Source organism: Cucurbita maxima, unplaced genomic scaffold (genome assembly GCF_002738345.1).
Source record: "Cucurbita maxima cultivar Rimu unplaced genomic scaffold, Cmax_1.0 Cma_Scf00007, whole genome shotgun sequence".
NCBI lineage: Eukaryota > Viridiplantae > Streptophyta > Magnoliopsida > Cucurbitales > Cucurbitaceae > Cucurbita > Cucurbita maxima.
Genome location: NW_019272023.1, coordinates 6452770 through 6480063, shown reverse-complemented (window position 1 = coordinate 6480063; position 27294 = coordinate 6452770). Strand labels below are relative to the sequence as shown.

Sequence of the window (27294 nt, the reverse complement as noted above, 5' to 3'; positions counted from 1 at the left end):
AATGTTTTCCCATTTCTATTCCGGTATACTTAGAGGTTGTAGTAGCCCGACGATTTTCTGCCTAGGGGCTTTTACTTGTTGGCACACCAGACACTTACTCACGTACTCCGCGATATCTTTTTTTATACTTCACGACAGTAAGTGTTGTTTCAAGTCTTGATACATCTTTGTTCCACCTAGATGTATTCAGAAGGTTGAGTTGCGTGCCTCAGTTAGGATTTCATTCTTTATTTCGCTCAAGGGTGGGACACATAAACGCCCTTGACATAATAATCAATCATCTGTTGACTTAGAGAATCCGTCCACTGGGCCTACTTCCAATTGGTCTAGGATTTTACTAAGGCTTGGATCCCCACGTTGTGAGTCTATGATCCTTTGTCTAAGCGGGGGGCGAACTGTTAGTCGGGCTATTTGGCCTGCAACTTCTTTGGTTACTACCGCTATATCAGCCAGTTCGAAATCAGTTCGCACTCGTGGCTCCATGGTGATGGGGGCCAACGAGTGTACTGCTTTTCGACGCAGTGCATCAGCAACTACGTTTGCTTTTTCAGGGTGGTACTGGATGTCTATGTCGTAATCTTTTACCAGCTCTAACCATCTACGTTGCCTCATGTTCAATTCTTTCTGTGTGAACAAATATTTTAGGCTTTTGTGGTCCGAGTAGATCTTGGTCTTTTCGCCATACAGGTAGTGTCGCCAAATTTTTAACGCGAACACTACTGCTGCCAACTCCAAATCATGTGTAGGATAGTTTTTCTCGTAATCTTTTAGTTGGCGTGACGCATACGCAACCACCTTGCCATGTTGCATCAGTACATAACCTAATCCCTTTTTAGATGCGTCACTGTAAATCACATATCCCACAGAACTCTCTGGAACTGTGAGCACTGGCGGATACTAGTCTTTGTTTTAGCTCTTGAAATCTGGCCTCACAAGTATCGTCCCAAACAAAAGGTACACCTTTTTTTGTCAATTGGATGAGAGGCGTGACTATTCTAGCGAAGTCCTGGACAAATCTTCGATAGTAGCCTGCCAATTCCAAGAAACTTCGTATCTCGGTGACCGTTGTTGGGCGTTTCCATTTCATGACCGCTTCTATCTTATTGGAATCTACGAAGATTCCGTCTTTAGAAACTACATGCCCCAGAAATGAAACCTGTCGTAGCCAAAATTCACACTTAGTGAATTTGGCAAAGGCTTTGCGAAGGTGCTCTTGGTGTTCTAGGTCCGTTTTCGAGTATATCAGGATATCGTCTATGAACACGATCACAAACGAGTCTAAGCACTCCTTAAATACTCGGTTCATTAGTTCCATAAATATCGTTGGGGCATTGGTGAGACCAAAAAACATCACCACAAACTCATAATGACCATATCTGGTTCGAAAGACTGTTTTTGGTATGTCTTCATTTTTAATCTTAATTTGATGGTATCCTGATCAAAGATCTATTTTAGAAAACATTATCGCCCCACGTAGTTGGTCAAATAGGTTCTCAATATGGGTAACAGGTACTTGTTCTTTATCGTCCTCTTATTTAATTCCCTATAATCAATGCATAAACGCATTGAGCTGTCTTTCTTTTTGACAAACAACACTGGCGCACCCCAAGGGGACACGCTAGGTCGAATGAAGCCCTTATCTAGCAGATCTTGTAGTTTTGTTTTAAGTTCTTTTAGTTCATCTGATGCCATGCGGTACGAGGCCTTAGAGATGGGTCCAATTCCTGGTTCCAGATCTATTCCAAAGTCTACCACTCGTGATGGAGGAATTCCTGGGAAGTCCTCTTGGAAGACATCCATAAATTCGTTTACTATGGGTTTTTCCTTTCCTTTTGTATTTACTGCACAGGCTAGAATTGCCCACCCCCCTTATTGTATCAGGCATCTTGCTTTCATCATCGATATTATTTTTGGGGTGGTACCTATAGAGGTTCCTTTAAATTTAAAGATAAGTCCGTTGGGAGTTGTGAATATCACCTCCTTCTTATGGCAGTCTATGCTAGCAAAGTTTTTCAGCTAACCAGTCCATTCATAGTATGACGTCAAGATCTGTGATATCCACTACCTTTAAGTCCACATGGATGGTTTGTCCAGCTATTACCACTTGTCCGTCCTTTACTCTATTTTTCGTAACTAAGTCTACCCCTGCTTGGGTACCGACTGACAATGCATGCATTAAGGGTTCTACTACGAACCCTGCTTGTTTAACAAATGGTAAGGCAACAAAGGAATGGGTAGAACCAGACTCAAACAATGTCAACTCAAAGTGTCTTATTATAGAAAGCGTACCTGTCACCCCGGTGCCAGATGTTCCCGCCTCTTTAATGGTCATTACATATGCCCTGGTCTGTGGGCGAGTTTGTACGGTGGGCTCTCGGATGACAGGTCCTCTAAGGGGTTCCCTTGGATTTCCCGAGCTCTTTGTAGGGCAAGTTCTTGCCACATGACCTGCATGACCACAGATATAACACATACCTAAGCCCGCCAAACATCTCCCAACATGTTGTTTTCCACAGTTACGGCACAGGGGCTTCTCCATTGCTAGGTATCGGCCTATTGGGGGTGGAGCAGGTGGCCTACTCTGATATTGAGGTCTCTGGGGGTGGAGCGTTTCCTCCCTGTGATGACCGTTGGCTCCGTTTTCTTTTCCTCTAGGGGTTCCTCTAGGGTCTTGGTCGTCCTTAGGGTCTCTTCATAGGTTTTTGGGTTAAAGGCCTCTAACATGCGGTGGGTTTTCGGGTTCAATCCAAACACAAATTTTTCTATCTGTTTCAATTAAGTGTCAGCTAAAGATGGTGCAAACCTTCTCAATCTCATGAAGTCCTGATCGTACTGATCCACCGTGCGATCACCTTGGGTTAAGTGGTTAAACTCTTGCTATTTTTTTATACGGGTTTCCTTTGGATAATATTATTTTAGAAAGGCTTCCTTAAAGGTCTCCCACGTTGTAATTCCCCCGCCCTGGTTGATGCTCTGTTTATTATCTTACCACCACACTTCTACATCTTTTTGTAATATGTATGTCGCACATGCCACCTTATGTTCATCAGAGCATCTCATTGATTCAAAGGTTGTTTCCATGTTTGCGATCCACATCTAAGCCGCTGTGGGATCTTCCTTTGAATAGACAAAAGGACGGGGGTTATACCGCCTGAAATCCTTTAACCAACTCGCACCCCTATCCGGGTGCGGGTTGTTCACCAGTTGGATAGCTACCGCATCCACCGGTTGCGGGGCCGCCGCGTTGGCTGGTTACGTGGCCATTGCCGCGCTTGTTGCGTAGCCAACAACGTGGCCTATTATGTGTCTAGCATTGTTTGCATAGTTTTTTGGAGGGATTCTAACAGTAACTTTGTGGCGGGGTCTAACCCGGCCTGTGGTGCAGCTTGAGAGGGCGGTGCATATTCAGGAGGTGGTACAGCTTGTGGAGGAGGTGCATATTTAGGAGGTGGTACAAACGCATATGAGCCGGTAGTCGACCCCTCTTGGGAAGAACTTCTATCGGCGTCTCCTCTTCCTCCTCTCCTAATGGGAGGTCATCCTCTCCCTCTCCTACCTTTTTTACGTCCTCTGTGCGGGGCACATTGTGATGTCCCACATTGGTTGGGGAGGAGAACAAATCACCATATATAAGGGTGTGGAAACCTTCCCCTAGCAGACGCGTTTTAAAGCCTTGAGGGGAAGCTCAAAAAGGAAAGCCCAAAGAGGACAATATCTGTTAGCGGTGGATCTAGGTCGTTACAATTGTGATGTCCCACATTGGTTGGGGAGGAGAACAAATCACTATATATAAGGGTGTGAAAACTTTCCTCAAACCTTCTCCTCGCAGACGCGTTTTAAAGCCTTGAGGGGAAGCTCGAAAGGGCCAAAGAGGACAATATTAGTGGTGGATTTGGGTCATTATATGACCTTACTATCAGTTTGGTTAAAAGTTGTTGTTTGTATAATGACATGTTCCTCGTGGTTCTACACGTGATATATGCTTGATTTGTGTGTGAAAACTTTCCCTAAACCTTCTCCAGCAGATGTGTTTTAAAGCCTTGAGGGGAAAGCCCAAAGAGGACAATATCTCTGTTAGTGGTGGATATGTGTCATTACATGACCTTACTATCAGTTTGGTTAAAAGTTTTTGTTTGTATAATGACATGTGCCTCGGGGTTCTACACGTGATATATGCTTGATTTGTGTAAAATGTTTACGAAACGATGTTACTATAATGTGTGTATGAAACGATGTTACTATAGTGTGTGTATGAAACGATATGACTAGGATACGTTTAGGAAACGACACAACTAGGATATGTTGATATAGCTAGAATATGTTTATGAAAAGATAAGACTAGGATACGTTTAGGAAATGACATGACTATGATATATTTATGAAACAATATGACTAGGATATATGTATGAAATGAGATGACTAAGATATGTTTAAGAAATGAGATGACTATAATATATTTATGAAACAATATGATAAGAATATGTTTATGAAATGATATGACTATGATACGTTTATGAAATGATATGACTATGATATGTTTTATGAAAGAATATGACTAAGTTATGTTTATGTAACGATATGACTGTGATGTGTTTACAAAACAATATGACTATGATATGTTTACGAGATGATAAGCCATGATATCTTCGTGATACAACGTGACTATGAGATGATATTTGAATGTTATGACACGTGATATGATGATGTACTAATGATATGATAAATGTTATGGTATACACGTTTGGCGATATAGTACATGATATGATAAAAACAGTATGATACGAAGAAAAATGGACGGAGTTGTCTTACACAATAAAGAATAAAAATTTTGGGATCTCATGCATTATTGTGTGTTCATGCATCAGGAAATGCCCCTCTTTTACGATGGTACAGACGCATACACTACGAGGTAGAAAAATGATCATTATGTTTATCATAATGCTACGATGGTTGCTTTTCCTAATGGGTGTTCGACATCAACAGCTCCAGACAATGCTCGCCCGACCATGAAAGGGGCCCAAGAGGTGTACGAATCGACTAGTGGGTTCATACTCGCACGTGTGGACCATTTGTAAAACAGTAAATACACATCCAACTAACTTGTTTAGTATAGCCCCCTAAGGAATATAAACTGATATGATATGTCCTATACATGATTGTATGTGTTTGCATCTAACACCAAGAGTGGGGTCACTTACTGAGTATTTCTTATAATACTCGTGTCACGTGCTACTGCTATTTCAAGTAAAGGCAAGGCATCTCTGTACGACTTACGACGACATAGTCATTCGAGACCATGACACATGCAAAGGGTAGTTGTATTTATTAACTTAGAGTTAGATCAGAATAGAGTGTCTTAAATTTAATGCTAATTTATTTCATTTAATATTTTGTTATGTCGTTTTAAAGATGTTTTCGAACACGTAACTCTATTGCAGTATAAGATGAAGTCTATATTTTATGATGAACTTAAAACGTTAATTTATAACACAAAATGAATAAGTTATGATGACAGTAGTGACTCTAGGTAAGTACAAATCTAATGTCATTACAGTATTCTTATTTCAACTTAAGGATATGCTCCTTATATTCGAAATTTATGTAAGATGCTCAAAAATAATAACCAAGACTATATGTAAGGTGTTTAGAAAATTGTTACCTTTGAACTTAAATTTGTTAAACTTCTAATTAAACATTCAAACTATAATTATATTTCTTAGGCCGCTATCCTAAGTAAGTTAATTTGATGTGTATTTACTGTTTTTCATACGGTCTAGACATACGAGTATGGACCCACCAGTCGGTTCGCACTTGTCTTGGGCCACTTTCTTGTTAGGCGAGCATTATCTGGGAGGTGTTGATGTCAGACACCCGTTAGGAATACCGACCTTCGTAACATTATAACAAATATAATGATCGTTCTCTTGCCTTATAGTATACGTGTTCGTACCATCGTAAAAGATGAAGGGGTATCCCCCGAAACATGAATACACAATGATACATAAGGTCCCAACATTTCTCCTTTCATTATGTTGTATAATAACCCCTCTGTCATTTTCCTTTATATCATATCATTCTATCATAACTTTCCATGTGTACATCAGGACTGTGCATTATGCCAATTTATCACATTGTTTGTCAATCATATATCTCATCATGTCAAACATATGTCATATCATAAACTTACCATGATTTCTAACGTATTATATAACATTGTATAACATCATCACATCACAGAATAATATCATCATACATTGTACATCACCATCATACAATATAGTCACAACATCATAAATATAAATAATAAATGACACGTGCAAGGGCCACTAGGCACGTATCGTCATACATTAAACAAGTCGTCCAACCTTTCCAATAGTAAGACCACTTACTTGGTTGCCCTTAACCAACGTTCTCCCTAAATTCGAGTACATTTGCTTTTCCTACCTCAAAATTTCTCCTGGTATTATTAGTTGTCATTTCCCATTAGAATGTCTATCTGGATTCATTAGTAACTACGGTTTCTTAACTCAGTTTAACATAAATCGAGAATATGAACCTTATATTGAGTGTAATTTCCATAAACAAGGTCAATTTCAGCTATAGGATAGTCGGAACGGTAAAACATGGGCAAAATTCCCTTTAGTGAGATGAAGAGCAGGATTCTCAGCTGCGAAGCCAAGCCTAGCCAACTAAGCTGCGTAAGCTGAAGAAGTTTCTGGCTGCAAGCACGACATGTGGCGCAATGAGGTGCAAACGTGTGTTTTCCGGTGATCGAGTTTTTTTTTTTTTTGGCCTTTATAGAATCTATTTGTATTTCATTTTCAACAATGGTGTATAACTTTCAAATTTATTTCATTTTTGTGCTTGAAATTTTTCTATAAAATCTAGACTTTCATAGTAAGGTTGACCTCAATATTTTATTCTTCAATAACAACTTCAATATTTTTTTCAAATGTACTTAGGGTTAATATTAAATGTTTCCATATATTTCAGAACTTAAATGATTAACAAACATTTTGTTATAGTAGTATTACAATAAGCACACAACTTATGTAGAAAAGAAAAGATTTAATGTGAAGTAAGGCAAAGGTGATGGATTTGTCTAAAGATTCCATGGATGGATGAACTCGAACACGTTTGTTATGCCATTATATAAAGAAAACCCTTTTTCATCTGCACGCCAAATGCACTGCGCATAGTTACATCGGTTTTCAAGCCAATGTCCCCTCTTCTCTGGCCAAAAAACCTCAAACGAAAGCTTCCCATAATTGCTGCTAAAGTTGCACCAAAACAATGTGTTAAGGAAATAATTCTCTCTGAATTTCTAGTGGTATTCCTGTTTGAACTGAAGGATATGCACCCCTAAATCATAAAGTTATGTCAGATGGGCACAAATTCAATGGAAAAAATGTTAGAAAAACTAATTCAACTAGTTGAGACGATATATGCATCTATGAAGAGGTGAAGTACTATAAAAACTATCCATGCAACATATTTATTAACAAAAAATAAAAAAACAAAAATAATATGGTCTCGTTGAATACTTGTCATGGTGCAACACCCTTGTTTACCTAAATCGCCGTTTTTCAATTTGCAATGGACCAGTAAAGGTACGTCTTGATAATTAAGAATCATAACTTTCCATATTGAAAGTGGATATTGCCGTGCAAAACAAGTGAAAACGTTAGAAGCTGATGCAAAAGTAAACAACAAAATCATATAGAGATTATTCATAGCCTTCATTTTTTATCAACTTAAAATTTGTTTGTGTTTGATTTGGATCCTTTTGCACCATATATATATATATATGATTATTGCAATAAAACAAAGATACTTTTTTAACAACTTTTAAAGATAGATTTTTATGTAAAATGCTATTAAAAGAAAAACCAAAAAAATTGAAAGGATTTTTTTTTAGGGTTTTGTTTGTTAGGTTAAGCTTTGTTTAGCAAGGAATCCCAAGCATCCCCAAACTTAGGTTACCCTTTTTTCTCTCCCAACGCCAATCACATACTTTTCCTAACTCCATTGAGATGTCTCCTTCTCATGCTTCTTCTATTTTGGTGCTAGAAATTTTTTAGTAAATTGGAGACTGTATATTCATTTTGAATATTCATTTTGAAGTAAGTATTTTATTTTTCCGATAACAACTTGATATTTAATTTCGATAACAACTTGATATTTAATTACCATACATGCACTATTTTATTAAAAGTCTTCGTATAATTGAGAACTCAAATATTTAATAGACTTGCTTTTATTAGATAAGTATTGTAATAAGCACACAACTAAAAAAAGGAAAAGATTTCATGTGGAATGGAGAAGTTATGGTTTAGTCTAAGAGGTGGGCAAAAGAATGAGATGGAATAACTTTATTTTACTATTTTAAAAAGAAAAACCCTTCTCATCGACATCAGGGATAAACATGATTTTGGCGAACGATCATACGGTGCCATGCAGCGTTGTCCGGTGTCCGATTGATACCAAATTTGACAAGCATTCATATTTCATACGGACCGACTTAATTCATGAACCGCATGTCTGAATTCCTTTCAAAACCTCGTCTTTCGAGGTTAAGGCCCAGGATTCTACCCGACCCTCAAACAAGCCTGTCTTTGCCACTATATTCTATTCAATGTCGTTATCTTGCTTATGTCTCAACTTGTCTTCAATGCCCATTCTGTGTGGTGTGTTAGATGATGTACCATCCTCTAAGGTCGCATTATGGCCACTTGTCTAGGCCCTTGTGTTGCCGGATGGACTCCACTTCAGGGTTGTCGCTTCTCTTGTCGCAATGTGAGGGTCAACAACCTACTCTCTTCATAGTTAGGTTATGACATAGGGCATCTCATCTAGGTGAGGAAATGAGGCCAAACATGACATCCTACAAAGAAAACATGGTGCAGTGAATCCCACCTAGAAGAGGAAACTTAGGCCTCTAAAAGCACCGCGTGGTGGGAGGTATGGCTCACCATTGTACATGTTTAAAGTATTACCTAGCATTCTTAACTTTCTGAGTTTGAGGACCTTGGTCCCTTATCTTTGAGTGATACCTAGCATTCTTCCTATCTTTGTAGTTGTAGAGCATGTTTGGTATTGTTCTTAGTTCTCAATTTTGTAAGTTCGTAAGGTTCATAATTTCTCGAGGCATAGGTTGTCACATGAATTTGTAATCATATGAACCCATCATAATATCTAGCATGAGTTATTCTAGAAAGTCATAGATTCATATTAGATTCCTTGGAGGGTTCTAGAAGGGTCATGAAACTTGAGGTGTTTCCTTAGGGCATTTCTCAAGTTCCATCTTGGTTAAGGTTCCAAACTTGCTCCAACCAACATGAAATCCTAAACTTATCCTCATGTCATATAAAATAGGCCTTATAGAAAATAATTGGTAATTTGGAGCATGTCTAGACCTAAAGCTAGGATATGACTACTTGTTTCATTTTCAAGAAGTGAGTCTCCGAGGTTGTCATGTCATGCATCGTGTTTGAGCCTTGAGAACTCTTCCAAAGTAACCCTTAGGTTTCTCTCCATCAGTGCATAGGTGGAGTAGTAATAATTGTGGCATCCTGCTGGCAAATCATGATGCAGAGCATCTCATTTAGGTGAGGGAAATAATGAGTCCATCATGGCATCCTTCTCATGATACATATAGCAGGGCATCTCACCAAAAGAGGAATAGGGGCCTCATGGTACACTTCGTTATGGGATATAACGTTTACTTCGGGCATGGATTCTAGCAACTTGTTAAGCTTGATATTTGCATTAACCTAGGTGTTTCCTTGGATTCTTGGTGATCTAGGTTTTATGTATAATGTCTTGGGACATGCTTGGAACTTATAAGTTCTTCTTAAGAATAGACCAACAGATCTTTTGCTAGTAGCATCTATTAACGATCAAGGGTACATGTGGGGAATCTCTTATTTCATGGATACCTCATTAGTTATCCTAGGACGTAAAGTCATATAGACCATGATGAGTGTTTTTTCCCATATCCTTTTTTCACTACCTAATGTTTTCCAATGACTCCAAAACTTCATTAGCTTATACAACCTCTTGATGATTCATACAGCATTTCGTAAATAGTTGGAGGTCATTTAGGGGTTAACCCGTAGGTAATCTTCCTTAGAGGCATTATGGTTATTTCACCCCTAATTCTTGGTTTTGCTACTTAACGAGTTCCAATGGCTTTCAAACTTCAATAAATCATCAAATATAATAAAATAAGATCTACTGCAGAGTTTCATAGCATTCGGAGGTCATCTAGGTCATGAACCGAAGGTAAATTACCTTAGGGACATTATGGTCATTTTACACCGTTTCTTGGTTTACCCACTTATCCTTATCCAATAACCACCACATATCTTTTATTACCTCAATATGCTTTAATATGCTCAACATTAAAATTTTAGAGGCAACCGAGTTCATCTAGTGGGTTATTTTAACGTTACTTAAATTCTGAGAAAGTTGATCGGTTCAGGGCCTTAACTCATGATTCTTTGGGGTTTTGTTTCATATATCCTTAATTCATACTTGGTTTATGGTTCATATGGATATCCAATCGATTCCTACAAGTATTTCTTAACAAAAAGTCTAAGGTGGCTAATTACCTCGTCATCGACGTTCAGGACCTCCTTTATTGAGCTTCCCGTATCCGAATTACTTCAAATTTCCTTCCACGGACTCCTTATTGTGTCTAGTTTTTGAAACTTCGTAAGAATCAATTTGAAAGGGAGTTAAAATTGAGAAAAATCTAGGGAAGGTTGGATTTTGGATTGACTTGGTCGATTCAGTTGAATCGGCCACATCATTGTCTTCTTCCTCTGGACGGGAAGAGGACACGCATGGTCGTTCGCGCTGCAGTCTGAAACTCGAGCTCCACTCCTCCAATCATGTTGTTTCTTCCTCAATTTGTTCATAAAACTTGAAGAGGTATTACAAAGAAGAGATGGGGATTTATTTTATACCTTCTCGTTGTTCGTAGCCTAAGATATTCGCTTCCAAAGTTCGTTCAAAAACTTATTTCTCGTTTGAGCAAAAAACAGAGGATTTCTTATTAAGTAGTCAATTCTAGGGGTTTCCAAGGCCCAATTTCTTCATGGAACCTCTTCCATATCTTTTCCTCAAGCAACAAGAATTTGTTTGGAAGAACGTCTTTGAGTGTGAAACCTTAATTTTCAGAAATCGTTCTTGTTATGCAACTCACTCGAAACGCTAGATTTTTTATCTCTTGGGTAGCTTGTTCTACGACTTTTCAGCTCTCGATTCATCAAAGTTACTTAACTTCTTACTCTGAAGCTAAAGGGATCCTTAATTTGAAGGAGAAGGGTCTGTAGATAGAAATTTGACACTTCCCCCCAAATTCTACCCGAAACGTATTTCCTTCTGTTGGCCACACTCCCGAGGTTATTTCTCTTCGTGGCCTTCTATGAAAACATTCCTTGGAGGTGCAGAAACTGATTAGGATCATTCTTTCTCGATGAATAATCGTGTATCCTCGAATTTTTTTTAAAAGTTTTCTTTGAAACTCTTCAATGGTGGATTGGATTGGGGGAATGGTTTTTGGGCACTCTCAGCACTCTATTGCTTCATAAAACTTGTGGGTAATCTTGTTTAGAAATTGTAGAAACAAGTTTGAAGAGAAATGGTTGAGAATTTTCTCGAATGTGGAAGAAATTTGAGTGTAGGAGACCCAAAATCTAAACGCTTATTGCCTTGGATTGGGTGCTTGACCTTGCTCGATTCTTGTTCCAAACTATTGCCCCAACTTCATACTTTATAGGGGAAGCTTCCACCGACGTTGAAACCTTCAAAACCATCATGATTTGGAGAATGAACTTTCTAGATAATGCGTCGAAAATATCAGGAACGATCACAGCCTTGCCGACCTTGGTTTTGAATACTAGTCTTTTAATGTGATGATCTATACGTGTTCTAGATCATATCCAATTTTGGAGGAGATCCAACGGCTGCAATTTGAGTTCTAGATCATATCTAATTCTGATCAAAGTGGCATTTCTGTAATTATCCATTCATCCAAGGGTATTTTGTAATTTTTCACTTTCTGAATATTTTAATATCCTTTTCCTCGAAAAATCCATAAACAATCGGGAAAGATTCTTGATAATTGGAAAAACGACATTTTTGCTATTTTCACTTCCATTTTCCTTTTCAATCTCTTGCCAAAGACCTTTGATTCCTTAAGATGACTTGTAAAGGTGTAGGAGTTGCTTGCTTAAGTCCCTTGTCCTTGTTTAATCATTCAATTTCTTCCCTTTTTGATCAGTTGGGTCTTATATAGGCCGCTTATTCTTATTAGAGCTAATTCCCTTTATTTATGGGGTGCTACATTAACGAACCACGCACATGGCTTCTCCCTTAACTGATACGTGTCTCGCATGCAGATGTTGACTCCTTTTCAGTCAACTCAATGTAGCTTGGCTCGACTCGACTCGGTGTAGCTTCTCGGCTCAAAACTCTATCATTCAGCTTGGTATAGACATTTTGATACTTATTAATACATGTTTTACTCTCCCAAAGTTGAATCAACTAAGATCTGTATAGCATCTTATTTTCATGTTCAAGTTTATTTAGGCTAGAAATGTGAGTTATTATTGAAAATGAGATAGACGTTCGAATAGAAAAGAACTTTCGATGATATTTGGAGCAACATCGGGAAGCAGAATACAATTTTCCTCGAGTGTAAGGAGAACGTCTGCTAATGCAAACCATGTAACTGACCTTACTATCAGTTTGGTTAAAAGATGATGTTTGTATGATGACACGTGCCTCGTGGTTCTACACGTGATATATGCTTGATATGTGTGAAATGATTACAGAACGATATTACTGTGGTGTGTGTATGGAACGATATTACTAAGATATCTTTAGGAAATGATATGACTAGGATATGTTTATGAAACGATATGACTAGGATACGTTTAGCAAATGACACAACTAGGATATGTTGATATGTATGTTTATGAAATGATAAGACTAGGATACGTTTAGGAAATGACATGACTATGATATATTTATGAAATGATATGACTCGGATATGTAAATGAAATGATATGACTAAGATATGTTTATGAAACGAGATGACTATGATATATTAATGAAACGATATGATACGGATATGTTTATGAAATGATATGGCTATGATACGTTTATGAAATGATATGACCATGATATGTTTTATGAAAGAATATGTCTAGGTTATGTTTATGTAACATATGATTGTGATGTATTTACAAAACAATATGACTATGATATGTTTACGAGATGATAAGTCCATGATATGTTCGTGATACAACGTGACTATGAGATGATACGTGAACGTTATGACACCTGATATGATGATGTACTGATGATATGATAAATGTTATGGTATAAGAGGTTTCACGATATAGTACATGATATGATACGAAGAAAAATGGAAGGGGTTGTCTTACATGATAATGAATAAAATTGTTGAGATTTCATGCATCATTATGTGTTCATGCATTAGGAAATACCCCTCTTTTGACGTGTACACTACGAGATAGAAAAATGATCATTATGTTTATTATAATGCTACGACGGTCGCAAACCCTAATGGGTGTTCGACATCAAGATCTCAAGGGAATGTTCGCCCAACAATGAAAGGGGCCCAAGAGGTGTACGAATCGACTTGTGGGTTCATACTTGCACATGTGGACCGTTTGTAGAACAGTAAATACACATCCAACTAACTTGTTTTGTATAGCCGCTTAAGGAATATAGACTGATATGATATGTCCTATACATGATTGTATGTGTTTGCATCTAACACCAAGAGTGGGATCACTTACTGAGTATTTCTTATAATACTCATGTCACGTGCTACTGCTATTTCAAGTAAAGGCAAGACATCTCTGTACGACTTACGACGACATAGTCATTCGAGACCATGACACATGAAAAGGGTAGTTGTATTTATTAACTTAGAGTTAGATTAGAATAGAGTGTTTTAAATTTAATGCTAATTTATTTCATTTAGTATTTTGTTATGTCGTTTTAAAGATGTTTTCGAACATGTAACTCTATTGCAATGCATGATGAAGTCTATATTTTATGATAAACTTTCAACACTAATTTCTAACACAAAATGGTTAAGTTATGATGACAGTAGTGACTCTAGGGAAGTAGAAATCTAATGTCATTACCGTATTCTTTTTTGAACTTAAGGATATGCTCCTTATATTAGAAATTTATGTCAGCTGGGAAAAAATTAAGTTAAAAAGTTAAGGATTAGAAATTTATGTCAGAAGGGCCACTTGAGCAAGAATCACTGGAGCAAGCGAATTCATCGAAGACTTTTCAATGCGGATCACGGGGCTTGCCAACGGCATCACCATTCTCGGTGGGAGCATCAGGAAGATAGAAATCGTAAAGAAGATGCTACATATCGTCCTTGATCACCTCGAGCAAGTCGCAATTTCCATCGAGACATTACTTGACGTGAACGATCTAACGATGGAATTGGTGACCGGAAGACTGCGTAACGTCGAGCAGCAGAAGAAGAATGCCACTTCAATTGTCAACAAGGAGGGTCGTTTACTCCTTATAGAGAAGGAATGGCTTGCACGCCTAAAGCTCTGTGACAACACCGGCGAGAGCAACAGGTCCTCCAGTCGCAAAGGCGGGGAGAAGCCATGGTAATCTCGCGGGCGCACGCGTATGAAACACGCGGGAAAGAGGGGGATCAAAAGAAGGAGTCCACCGATAGCGGGTCAATCCAGTGCTTGAACTGCAGGAAGAAGAGCCATCAGAGCAAGAATTGCTGGAGCAAGCTCAGGAACAAAGAGAAGGTCCATGCCACCTGAACAAGAATTGCTAGACAACGGGTCCTCCAGCCGCAAAGGCGGGAAGAAGCCATAGAAATCTCAAGGGCTCACGAGCGAAAAAATGCGCAAGAAAGAGGAGGTCAAAAGAAGGAGTCGATCGATAGCGGGCCAATCCAGTGCTCGAAATGCAGGAAGAAGGGCCATACAGGGGGGTCAAAAGAAGGAGTTGACCAATAGCGGGCTAATCCAGTGCTTTAACTGCAGGAAGAAGGGCCACCTGAGCAAGAATTGCTGGAGCAAGCTCAGGAACAATTCTACAATTCTTGTTGGAGCAAGCTCAGGAACAAAGAGAAGGTCCATGCCACCTGAGCAATTATTGTTGGAGCAAGCTCAGGAACAAAGAGAAGGTCCATGTGGCTCGATCCGAGGAGGAAGAGCCAACTCTTTTCATGGTAAGTGCATTGGTCTTATTCAACGTTCCCAGTTTCGATTCCAAATCCACGGAGGTGGAGGTTATCTACGTCGGCATAACTGCTCCTCTAGTGAGCATCGAACTCGAGGAAGAGCTTCAGCTCGTAACAAAAGCACCTGTTGGGGAGCCAATTCAACTGAAGGAGGAGCGAGTGTTCGCTCAAATCGGTGAGAGAGGCGAACATCAGAAGCACCGACGATTGGTCATCGACACAGGGGCAACAAACCATATGACGGGGGCCAGTTCTGCATTCTCTGAGGTCGATTCGGGATTCGCGGGACTGTAAAATTTGGCGACAGCTCTGACATCAAGATCAAAGGGCACGACACCATTCTATTCGTCAGCAAGGGAGGCAAGCACCACAAGCTGACCGGTGACTACTTCATCCCGAGGCTCAAGGCTAATCTTGTGAGCCTGGGTCAACTCGATGAGGCCAACTGCCACATTTCCATCGGGCGCAGGCTACTCAAGGTCTGCGATGATCGACGATGACTGCTCATGCAAGTTCGGTGCACGGCAAACCACCTTTACATCCTAGAGTTGGTGATAGAACAACCAGTTAACCTCTCGGTCAGGACCAAAGAAGTATCTTGGAGGTGGCACGCAAGGTACGGGCACTTAAACTTTCCTGCTCTACAAAAATTACACAGGGAGGAGATAGTGCACGGTTTGCCAGTAATCAAAGAAGTGAACAAGCTATGCGATGGGTGCCTAATCACCAAACAGAGGCGCACCCTCGTAACGTCTAGGACATCCTACCACGCTGGTGAGCCATTGGAGCTTGTACACGGCGATATCTGTTGGCCCATCAAGCTGGCGACCCCAGGCGGCAAGACCCTTTTCCTCCTGCTCGTCGATGACAAAAGCCACTTCATGTAGCTAATCCTACTACAAGAGAAAAGTGAGGCAACAAAGACGATTAAGCGCATCCAGGCGCGAGCAGAGGCTGAATGCGGAAAGAAGATGCGAACGTTGTGCACGGACCGAGGCAAAGAATTTACCTATGCGAGCTTTGGTAGGTACTGTGATCAGCTCAGCATGCAGCGAAAACTAACAGCGCCCTACTCCCCCCAGCAGAATGGGGTGGTGAAATGCCGAAATCAGACCATCGTCGGGACAACAAGGTCATTGTTGATGACGGCCGGGATGCTTGGGAGGTTCTGGGGAGAGGCTGTAATGACGACAGTCTACCTCCTCAATCGTTCACCAATGCGAAGCCTCAATGGGAAGACGCCACACGAGACCTGGTACAACAAAAAGCCAGCAGTACATCATCTTCGAGTGTTCGGCTACGTCGCATACATGAAGAAAGCACGTCCACACCTCACCAAGCTCGATCCTAGGGGGCTAAAAGTCATCTTCATCGGATATATACTCGGGAGCAAGGCATTCAGACTCTTTGATCCGGCGGGGGGGGGGGGGGGGGGGGGGGGGGGGGGGGGGGGGGGGGGGGGGGGGGGGGGGGGGGGGCAAGCTCACGTGTCTCGTGACGTCATCTTCGACGAAAGCACCTTTTGGCAGTGGAATGACGTGATTGAGGCAGACCACGACCCAAATCAATTTACAGTGGAGTACCTCGTCACCAATCTAAAAGAAAAAGGAGCACAATGTCACGGTCCTACATTTTTGGTCGTGTGGCATCGTGATCTTGACACGCTCACCACTAGCCCTGAGGGGGAATGAAGCCCCATATATGTTTTTTGCCCCGGCTTTGTGGCTTCATCAGACCTTAGGCAAGGTTTGTCCTTGCCCATCAAACATCGCTTGTGCGGAATCCAAGCTTGTTCGAACACACACACCGCCTGCGCGTGCATGTTCAATCGTCTGTGACACATTCGACTTGCCTCTACGCTAGGCCAAGTCATTTGGCTCGACCTTGGCTCTACTCAGGCTAAGGTCTCTCAATGCAACGTCGCATCTCATCTCGTCCTCTCAATCCCCATCGACAGGGTCCATATGTCTTGATGTCATCCCGAGTCTTGGGATATCGTCAGCCATCATAACTCATTCGGTCATGCCATCGAGAATGGGCCCACGTGTCGTTCATCTCATTGGGACTTCTCGAACATCCATCCATCCGGATTCTATCGAGAAATAGGCCCTCCCTTGCCCATGTCGAGTCATTTACGGATACCGTACCAGATAGCGGATGTATGTAGCAACCTCTAACACGCGGGCTAAGGCGCAATACCAGCACACCCGTGCCATCCAGTACTGTCCTTCAAAAACCCATTTCAAAGGAAGTCGCTCGAGACACTCATCTCGGCACTCTCACCCACACTGTAACACACGTATGTGCCACAGGGTAGCTCACTTAGACCACAGGGCCTAGGGGTGGTGGAGAGCTTGATGTGTTAATATAACACATGCGGAAGCAATTTGGATCTTAGGCACTTTTAGAACATCAATTATAGTAATAAACTAGCATGTTCATATGTATTAAAACTTAATGAGTTTGAATACTAACCTTTTGTAGTTCAAATTCCTTTTTCCTCACGAACCGGTTTCGAACCACCACTAGTGTCTTCTCCACTATCCTCCGACCTTAGAACGGGATTGTGAAATTCGGTGAGTGACTAAACTTGGGAGAGATTTTGTATATATGAAGAGAGTGTTTGTGAGAGGTTTTTCTCAAGGTTTTTAACCAAGAAGAAGACATTTCATATTTTATGATCACTCTCTTTATAAAGTCATGTTTGCATGTTCATGCAAATTTGAGATAAGCAAATTTTGACACTCAAAATTCCACTCAAATGTTTGGGATTATTTGGCAAGCATGCATGCTTGAGTTAACCAAATTTTGACACTCAAAATTCCTCTCAAATTTGTGGGATTTATTTGGCAAGTATGCAAGTTTGGTTAAACCAAATTTTGAAACCTCAAAATTCCACTAACATGGATTTTTCCATTAAATGAAGTCAACATTTTGACTTACTTCATCTTGATTCAACAATCAATTTGAATTATTAATTTCAAATTAAAGTAATATTAAATTATTAATTAAACTAATATTAATTCAAATATCAATCCCAATTAATTCCGACACATATTTGATTAACATATTTAAATCTTATTTAAATATCTCAGATTCTCTTTTTTTGTTTAATTCGAAAATAAAACAATAATGTGGTTTAATATACCATATATATGTAACGCATTCTCCCTAATTTGAATTCGAACACTTCGAACTCACTCGTCACACTGTTCTATGGTTTAGTTCGATATGAGCTAGCAGAGGGACCTAATGAACCTATAGATCATGGACTCCAATGATCCAAGATTAACCGGTTAAACTCATTAACCTTGTTAACCAACATTCGTTAACTACTAGAACATTCAACTATAGCCTAGTAGTTGCACTTCCCTCACTATAGATATATTTCTGTCCATTTGATATAACCATGATTAGTAAGTCAATCCTACACAGGTTGTTCGTAATTAGAGCTGGGTCAATTTTCCATTTTACCCCTGAAGTTACTTCTTATTTCTTATGTCTCACTGATCCTCTAATCAACAATTGGTTTGTGGTCCAACCAGTAAACCGAATCCCTCTTAGGCCAATGAGAGAGTGGGTCCCCTTGTTCAAGACCTGAAGTCAGTACTTAAGGGAACTACCTCTCTTCTATTCCTAAAAGTGGGTAGGAGTGAATTCCATCTTGCACCCCACGTCCCCAACCATTTACCCAGTCTTACCCCTGAAATGAGAGGCCTATTGAGTTGGCGAACTTGAGCCACTCTCACCCATGCAAATCTAAGGATAATTCCGAATAAACAGAAGTTCATGGTTAGCTCAGGATTAAGATCAAGTTACCTAGGTCATCGAATGAAAAGAAAATCAGTCTCAACAGTAAATTACATTATAAAGTGAGAGTGATTTTTTTCATGGTCCGATCTTATGCAATACTCATTTCATGAGACGCCCCCACTCATATGCCTCCAGATGTAAAATTTTAGTGATCACATTGTTTATATCATGTACAAAAGTGGGCCGCATCCATAGTGTCCCTAGAATAAGGTACTCAGCCTTATCCTTATACTATAGATCATTTTGACTATATACTTAAACTTGATCAACTCTTATGTCTATACATATAGTTCAAGAAATCATACTATAGCCAAAGTGTTCTTAGTTTATTAGATTTAGATTAATGATTGTAAAGTTCACTTTATTCAATAACAATCTTTACTGAATAAACAACAATAATAACTTTATTGAAAATAGAATATGTTTTTGTTTACAAACTATGAGTTTTAGAACATAAAACCCAACAGAGACTCCATGATAAAACTGACTTGACTCTTCTCATCAATGACAGCTTCATTTTCTTCTACCACATTGAAATGGATCATCATGTCTAGAACATGTCCTCTAACTGAAGTCCCTTCTTTCATACAGCAGTTGTAAATGTATTTTATGGCTTCATGTCTAAGGGAGAAGGAAGGTTGTCCAAATATCTCTTTTAGAGATTCCATAATCTCTTTAGCAGTACCCATAACATCATGTTTCTTAGCCAAAACATCAGATATGCTGGCTAGAATGTACACTTGGGCTTTGTCATTTGCCTTTATCCATCTGTCATACGCATCCCGAACTATTCGGTTTGCATTTGAGCTGGGGTTTGGAGGACATTCCTCAGTTAAAACAAACATTAAATCATCAATTGTGTTTAGGTTTGATTTCCAAGTTGCGTAATTGTCGTCGTTTAATTTCTCAAAAGCGAGTAATTGTACTATTGAGTTTGTCATGTTGTGATGTAAAGAAAATTCTATTAGCGATTTGACTTATTCCTGTTTAATCGAATCAGGTATAGCATATGTAATAATGTACCCATAAATTATTAATTTGCAACGATACTTTAGTGAGTTAGAGCAATTGCTATCGAGGGGCAGTCAATCACTCCTTCATTAAACCAAGACATTCTTGACTTAAACACTAATCCCAGAATAACTCTTGTTCCTATAGTGTTTTAGTTATTGCTATTTTGGTCAAGAATATACCAACTCTTAGTAATTTTTCGTAAGTGTGACCCGCCATTTTCAGACCTTAGAGAACGGTCCCAACAATGCTATCAAATGAAAAAACAAAAGTTTGGAACGGACCTAAGAAATCCTATCCATTTCTGGAGTTTGCGTTGTTTCGACTCCCATGTTACGACCCTCCGAATGGGTAGTTGCTCTAGGGCAACGTGCATGCGGAACATGGGAATCTCACGGTGCAACCTAGTGGTGGAGACCATAGGACGTGTTGATATATTTCCTTCTTCCACTTACTATAAACTTTCTCTATTCACCTTGTTATTGACTCATGCAAATACCTTCCGAATGGAGGATGCTCCCAGGGCGACACGAGGCCGAGCATGAATCTCACGGTGTGAATTTTTCAGAAAACATGAAAAGGAAAACGATGTATCTCATATACCTTCTTCCTCCCACTAAGTATTTTAGACGGTTGGGTATACTCATTACTTAGGTATATTTCGGCTAATTAAATATAACCTAAGTCTAGGTGATTTTTCCAAAACTTACATCACTCAAGCATGCTCATAAAACTGGGCTAACTAAGCTCAAGTACTGGTCCGATCTCCCGATAGTAGGTGTTCCGTAAACCGTCAACTTAAGTACCTCCAGCCTTAGACAAGATCATGCCAGGTGAGCTTTCTTGTAAGCACAATTTTACAAGACATCGATCTATTTTAACTATTAAAATTGATCGTGCTTGGTTCTTAACCCTAAGTGAGCATGCACTTATCTTTATTATATATTTTAACGTCTATCTCATTTTATGACGTTGAAAATAACCTATAACATGCATCTAACATGCTTTATATAACAATTATGTAATCATCCATTCCAAGCAATAATATAACAATTTATATCTATCACTCATGGAACCCTAAACATGCATACTACACATTATAACACTTATAACATGAAACATGGTTAGCCTATAGTGGGATTTTAAATCTATATGACATACTTTATGCATATAAATTTTCTATTTAATTAAAACATACATTCATAATGCATAATTAATTAAACACACTAAAGTAGATTGGTTTTGGCATTTTAAAGCAAGCAATTAACTAAATTATTACATTAATAATTAAACGCTTCCGAGGATCACGAACTGGGCGAACCAGCACTTAAAAACATTAAACCAGACCCCAACGGCAGAAAAAACACCTGAACCGCCTCTTCCATCTTCTTCTTCCGTTCAGCTTGCATCTCTTCTATTTTCGATCAATTACAACCTAAAATGCACTCTAACGACTCTATAAAAATTACAAACCTTTCTTCATTCATTAAAACCCATACACATTAGGCTTATTACAATAATTGTATCAAATGGAAGCATACAAAAATGCCAAAACCAAAAACTATCCACTTAAGCAACCACAAAATTTCATTCATGAAATGGTACCCACTATGATCAAATTAATGTAAATAAAGTGCCTAAAACTTGCTCTGATACCAATTGATGGTGTTAATATAACACATGCGGAAGAAATTTGGATCTTAGGCACTTTAAGTACATCAATTATAGTGAACTAACTAGCATGTTCAAAAGCATTAAAACTCAATGAGTTTGAATACTAACCTTTTGTCGCTCAAGTTTCTTTTTCCTCACGAACTGGTTTCGAACCACCACTAGTGTCTTCTCCACTACTCTCCAGCCTTAGAACGGGATTGTGGAATCCGGTGAGTGACTAAACTTGGGATGAATTTAGTATATATGAAGAGAGAGTTTATGAGAGGTTTTTCTCAAGGATTTTTCCAAAAAAGCCAACTTTTCATGGATCACTCTATTTAAAGAGTCATGTTTGCATGTTCATGCAAATTTGAGATCACCAAATTTTGACACTCAAAATTCCACTCAAATGTTTGGGATTATGTGGCAAGCATGCATGCTTGAGTTAAGTTTCGTTAAACCAAATTTAAACACCTCAAAATTCCACTAACATGTATTTTTCCATTAAATGAAGTCAACATTTTGACTTTCTTCATTTTGATTTAACAATCAATTTGAATTATTAATTCCAAATTAAAGTAATATTAAATGATTAATTAAAATATTTAATTACTATTTAATATTAATTAAAATGTCAATCCAATTTAATTCCGACACATATTTGATTAAGATATTTAAATCTTATTTAAATATCTCAAATTCTCTCCTTTGGTTTAATTCGTAAATAAAACAAAAATGCGGTTAAATATATCGTATATGTAGCGCGTTCTCCCTAATTTGAATTCGAACACTTCGAACTCACTCGTTACACTGTTCTATGGTTTAGTCCGATATGAGCAAGCAGAAGGATCTGATGGACCTATAGATCATGGGCTCCAACGATCCAAGATTAACTTGTTAAACTCATTAACCTTGTTAACCAACATTCGTTAACTACTAGGACATTCCACTATAGTTTAGTAATTGCACTCCCCTCACTATAGATATATTTCTGTCCATTTGATTTAACCATGATTAGTAAGTCGATCCTTCACAGGTTGTTCGTAACTAGAGCTGGGTCAATTTTCCTTTTTACCCCTGAAGTTACTTCTTGTTTCTTATGTCTCACTGATCCTCTAATGAACTATTGGTTTGTGGTCCAACCAGTAAACTGAATCTCTCTCAGGCCAATGAGAGGGTGGGGCCCCTTGGTCAAGACCTGGAGTCCGTACTTAATGGAACTACTCTCTTCTATCTCTAGATGTGGGTAGGAGTGAATTCCATCTTGCACCCCACGTCCCCAGCCATTTACCCAGTCTTACCTCTGAAATGGGAGGCTTATTGAGTCGGCGAAGTTGAGTCACTCTCACCCATGCAAATCTAAGGATAATTCCGAATAAAAGTGAGAGTGATTTTCTTCATGGTTCGATCTTATGCAATACTTATTGCATAGGATGCTCCCTCTCACATGTCTCCACATGTAAAATTTAGTGATAACATTGTTTATATCAGTTACAAAAAGTGGGCCGCATCCATAGTGTTCCGAAAATAAGGTACTCAGCCTTATTCTTATACTATAGATCATTTTGACTATATACTTGAAATTGATCAACTCTTATGTCTATACATATAGTTCAAGTAATCATACTATAGTCAGAGTGTTCTTAGTTTATTGGATTTAGATTAATGATCGTAAAGTATACTTTATTCAATAACAATCTTTACTAAATAAACAATAATAATAACTTTATTGAAAATAGAATATATTTTTGTTTACCAACTATGAGTTTTAGGACATAAAACCCAACAGTCCCTCCATAAGGACTTACATTGTATATAGCTTTTGCACTTGGCCGACACTTGTCTTTTCTCAACTCTCGGCTTCTCTACTTGCAACCACTAATACTATTCCTCTAATGTGAATGGTTCTTTGGAAGGCACCGTCATGGTGTTTTCTGTTTCATCTGTCTTGTCTACTTTGGAACTGCAAGCTTTTGTCAGGTTAGCTTAGTTTGCTTGACGGGTAGATCTCCCCATATTGAGGTGTCGACACACGACATTAATGATTTTTGAGTAGTCTTGGCTTCAACCCTCAACTGATTATAATTTTGACCGCAACTGTCCTGCCCACTACGGCAATCTTGACACACTTGCAAGGTCTTCGATCAACTCTTGGGTTCGTTTCTCTGGACTGTCTTGCCCAACTAGACACACAAACTGTGGCTCTGATGCCAACTGTCACGGTCCTACATTTTTGGCCGTGCGGCGTCGTGATCTTGACACGTTCACGAGTAGCCTTGAGGGGCAATTAAGCCCCATATATGTTTTTTGCCATGGCTTTGTGGCTTTGTCGGACCTTATGCGAGGTTTGTCTTCGCCCATCAAACATCGCTTGTGTAGAATCCAAACTTGTTCGACCACACACGCCGCCTGCGCATTCACGTTCAATCGTCTGCGACACATCTGACTTGCCTCTACGCTAGGCCAAGTCATTCGGCTCGACCTTGGCTTTGCTCGGGCCAAGGTTTCTCAATGCAACGTCGCATCTCATCTCGTCATCTCGATCCCTATTGACAGGGTCCATATGTCTTGACGCCATCCCGAGTCTCGGGATATTGTCGGCCATCATAACTCATTCGGTCATGCCATCGAGAATGGGTCCACGTGTCGTTCATCTTATCGGGACTTCCCGAACATCCATGCATCTTGGTTCTATCGAGGCATAGGCCCTCCCGTGCCCATGCCGAGTCATTTACGGATACCGTACCGGATAGCGGGTGTATGTAGCAACCTCCAACATGCGGGCTAGGGCGCAATACCGGCACACCTATGTCGTCCGATACTGTTCTTCAAAAACCCATTTCAAAGGAAGTCGCCCAAGACACTTGTCTCGGCACGCTCTCTCACACTATGACACACGTATGTGCCACAGGGTAGCTCACTGAGGCCACAGGGCCCAGGGGTGGTGGAGAGTTGACACCATGTTACCCCTGTAGTACATTTGGAGCCATTTTCATTCTACCAGGCATAGACATGATTTTAGTGAGTTGTCATACAGTGTCGTGCATTGTCCGTCCAATGTCCGATTGGCATCAAACTTGGCGAGCATTCATATTTCATATGGATGGACTTAATTCCCGAACCGCATATCCAAATTCCTTCCGAAATCTCCACTTTTGAGGTTAAGGCCTGGGGCCCTACCTGGCCCTTCAACAAGCCTATCTTTGCCCTTCATGTCTATTTTGATGTCTCTGTCTTGCTTGTGTCTCAACATGTCTTCAATGCCCACTTTGCGTGGTAGTGTGTTCGATGATGCATCATCCTCCTCGATCGCATCATGGCACTCTTCTATATTGACCCACATATGGCCGGATGGGCATCTCTTGAGGGACGACACTTTGCTTGTCATGGCATGAGGGTCACAACCTACTATCTTCATAGTATTGTTGTGACATTCTCGCCCACTTAACTTAGTAATCATCCTCGATGACTTACTCGGGTCACAATCATATTGCAGATTGTGACATTCTCCCCCACTTACTTGGTTGCCCTTAATCGGCGTTCTCCCTAAATTCGAGTACGTTTGCTTTTCCTCCCTCAAAATTTCTTCTAGTATTATTAGTTATCGTTTCCTATTAGAATGCCTATCTAATGTCTATCTAGTTTCATTAGTAACTACAATTTCTGAACTCAATTTAACATAAATAGAGAATATAAACCTTATATTGAGTTTAATTTCCATAAACAAGGTCAATTTCAGCTTAAGGATTGTCGGAATGGTAAAACTTGGGCAAAATACCATTGAGCTACGTAAGTCGAAGAAGTTTTTGGCTGCAACATTGAGGTACGAACATGTGTTTTCTGGCAATTGAGTTTTTTTTTTTTTTTTTTTGCCTTTACCGAATTTATTTGTGTTTCATTTTCTATAATGGTGTATAACTTGCAAATTTATTTCATTTTTGTGCTTTGATAATAAGGTTACCTTAATGTTTTATTTTTCAATAAAGATTTTAATATTTTATTCAAATGTACTCATTTTAATATTAAATGTTTCATATATTTCAGAACTTAAATGATTACGGGACATTTTGATGTGAAGTAAGACAAAGGTGATGGATTTGTCTAAGGACTCCATGGATGAATGAGCTCGAATACGTTTGTTATGCCATTATTTAAAGAAAAACCTTTTAATCTGCACGCCAAGTGTACATAGTTGCATTAAGTGAAGTCAACATTTTGACTTTCTCCATTTTAATTGAACAATTAATTTGAATAATTAATTTTAAATTAAAGTAATATTAAATGATTAATTAAACTATTTAATTAATATTAATTCAAATGTCAATCCCAATCAATTTCGACACATATTGATTAAAATATTTAAATCTTATTTAAATATCTTCGATTCTCTCCTTTTGTTTAGTTCGTAAATAAAACAAAAATGCGGTTAAATATATCGTTTATATTTAGCGTATATTCTCTAATTAGAATTCGAATACTTCAAACTCACTCGTCACACTGTTCTATGGTTTAGTCTGATATGAGCCAGTAGGGGACCTAATAGACCTATAGATCATATGCTCTAATGATCCATGATTAACCGGTCAAACTCATTAACCTTGTTAACCAACATTCGTTAACTATTGGGATACTCCACTATAGCTTAGTAGTTGCACTCCCCTCATTATAGATATATTTCTGTTCATTTAATATAACCATGATTAGTATGTCGATCCTTCATAGCTTGTTCGTAACTAGAGCTGGGTCAATTTACCATTTTACCCCTAAAGTTACTTCTTGTTCCTTATGTCCCACTAATCCTCTCATGAACAATTGATTTGTGGTCCAACCAGTAAACCGAATCCCTCCCAGGCCAATGAGAGGGTGGGGCCCCTTGTTCAAGACCTGGAGTCAGTACTTAAGTGAACTACCTCTCTTCTATCCCTAAAAGTGGGTAGGAGTGAATTCCATCTTGCACCCCACGTCCCTTGCCATTCACCCAGTCTTACCTCTGAAATGGGAGGCCTATTGAATCGGCAAACTCGAGCAACTCTCACACATGCAAATCTAAGGATAATTCTGAATAAACAGAAGTTCATGGTTAGTTCAGGATTACGATCGAGTTACCTAGGTCACCGAATGAAAAAAAAATCAATCTCAACCGTAAACAACATTATAAAGTGTGAGTGATTTTCTTCATGGTTCGATCTTATGCAATACTCATTGCATAGGACGCCCCTACTGACATGTCTCTACATGTATAATTTAGTGATCATATTGTTTATTTATCATATATAAAAGTGGGCCACATCTATAATGTTCCCAAGATAAGGTACTCAGCCTTATCCCTGTACTATAGATCATTTTGACTATATACTTGAACTTGATCCACTCTAATGTCTTTACCTATAGTTCAAGTAATCATACTATAGTCAGAATATCCTTAGTTTATTGAATTTAGATTAATAATCGTAAAATTTACTCTATTCAATAACAATTTTTACTAAATAAACATCAATAATAACTTTATTGAAAATAGAATAGATTTTTTATTTACCAACTAT

The 27294-nt window shown here is 39.0% G+C and overlaps 1 protein-coding gene across 1 annotated transcript; it reads right to left on the bottom strand.

Annotated features, from left to right (window-relative positions):
* Positions 1–2029: 2029 nt before the first annotated feature.
* Positions 2030–2539, bottom strand: LOC111482025. The gene has a single exon (XM_023127647.1). It carries the CDS (start codon positions 2537–2539, stop codon positions 2030–2032), a length of 510 nt encoding a protein of 169 aa, XP_022983415.1.
* Positions 2540–27294: the final 24755 nt, after the last annotated feature.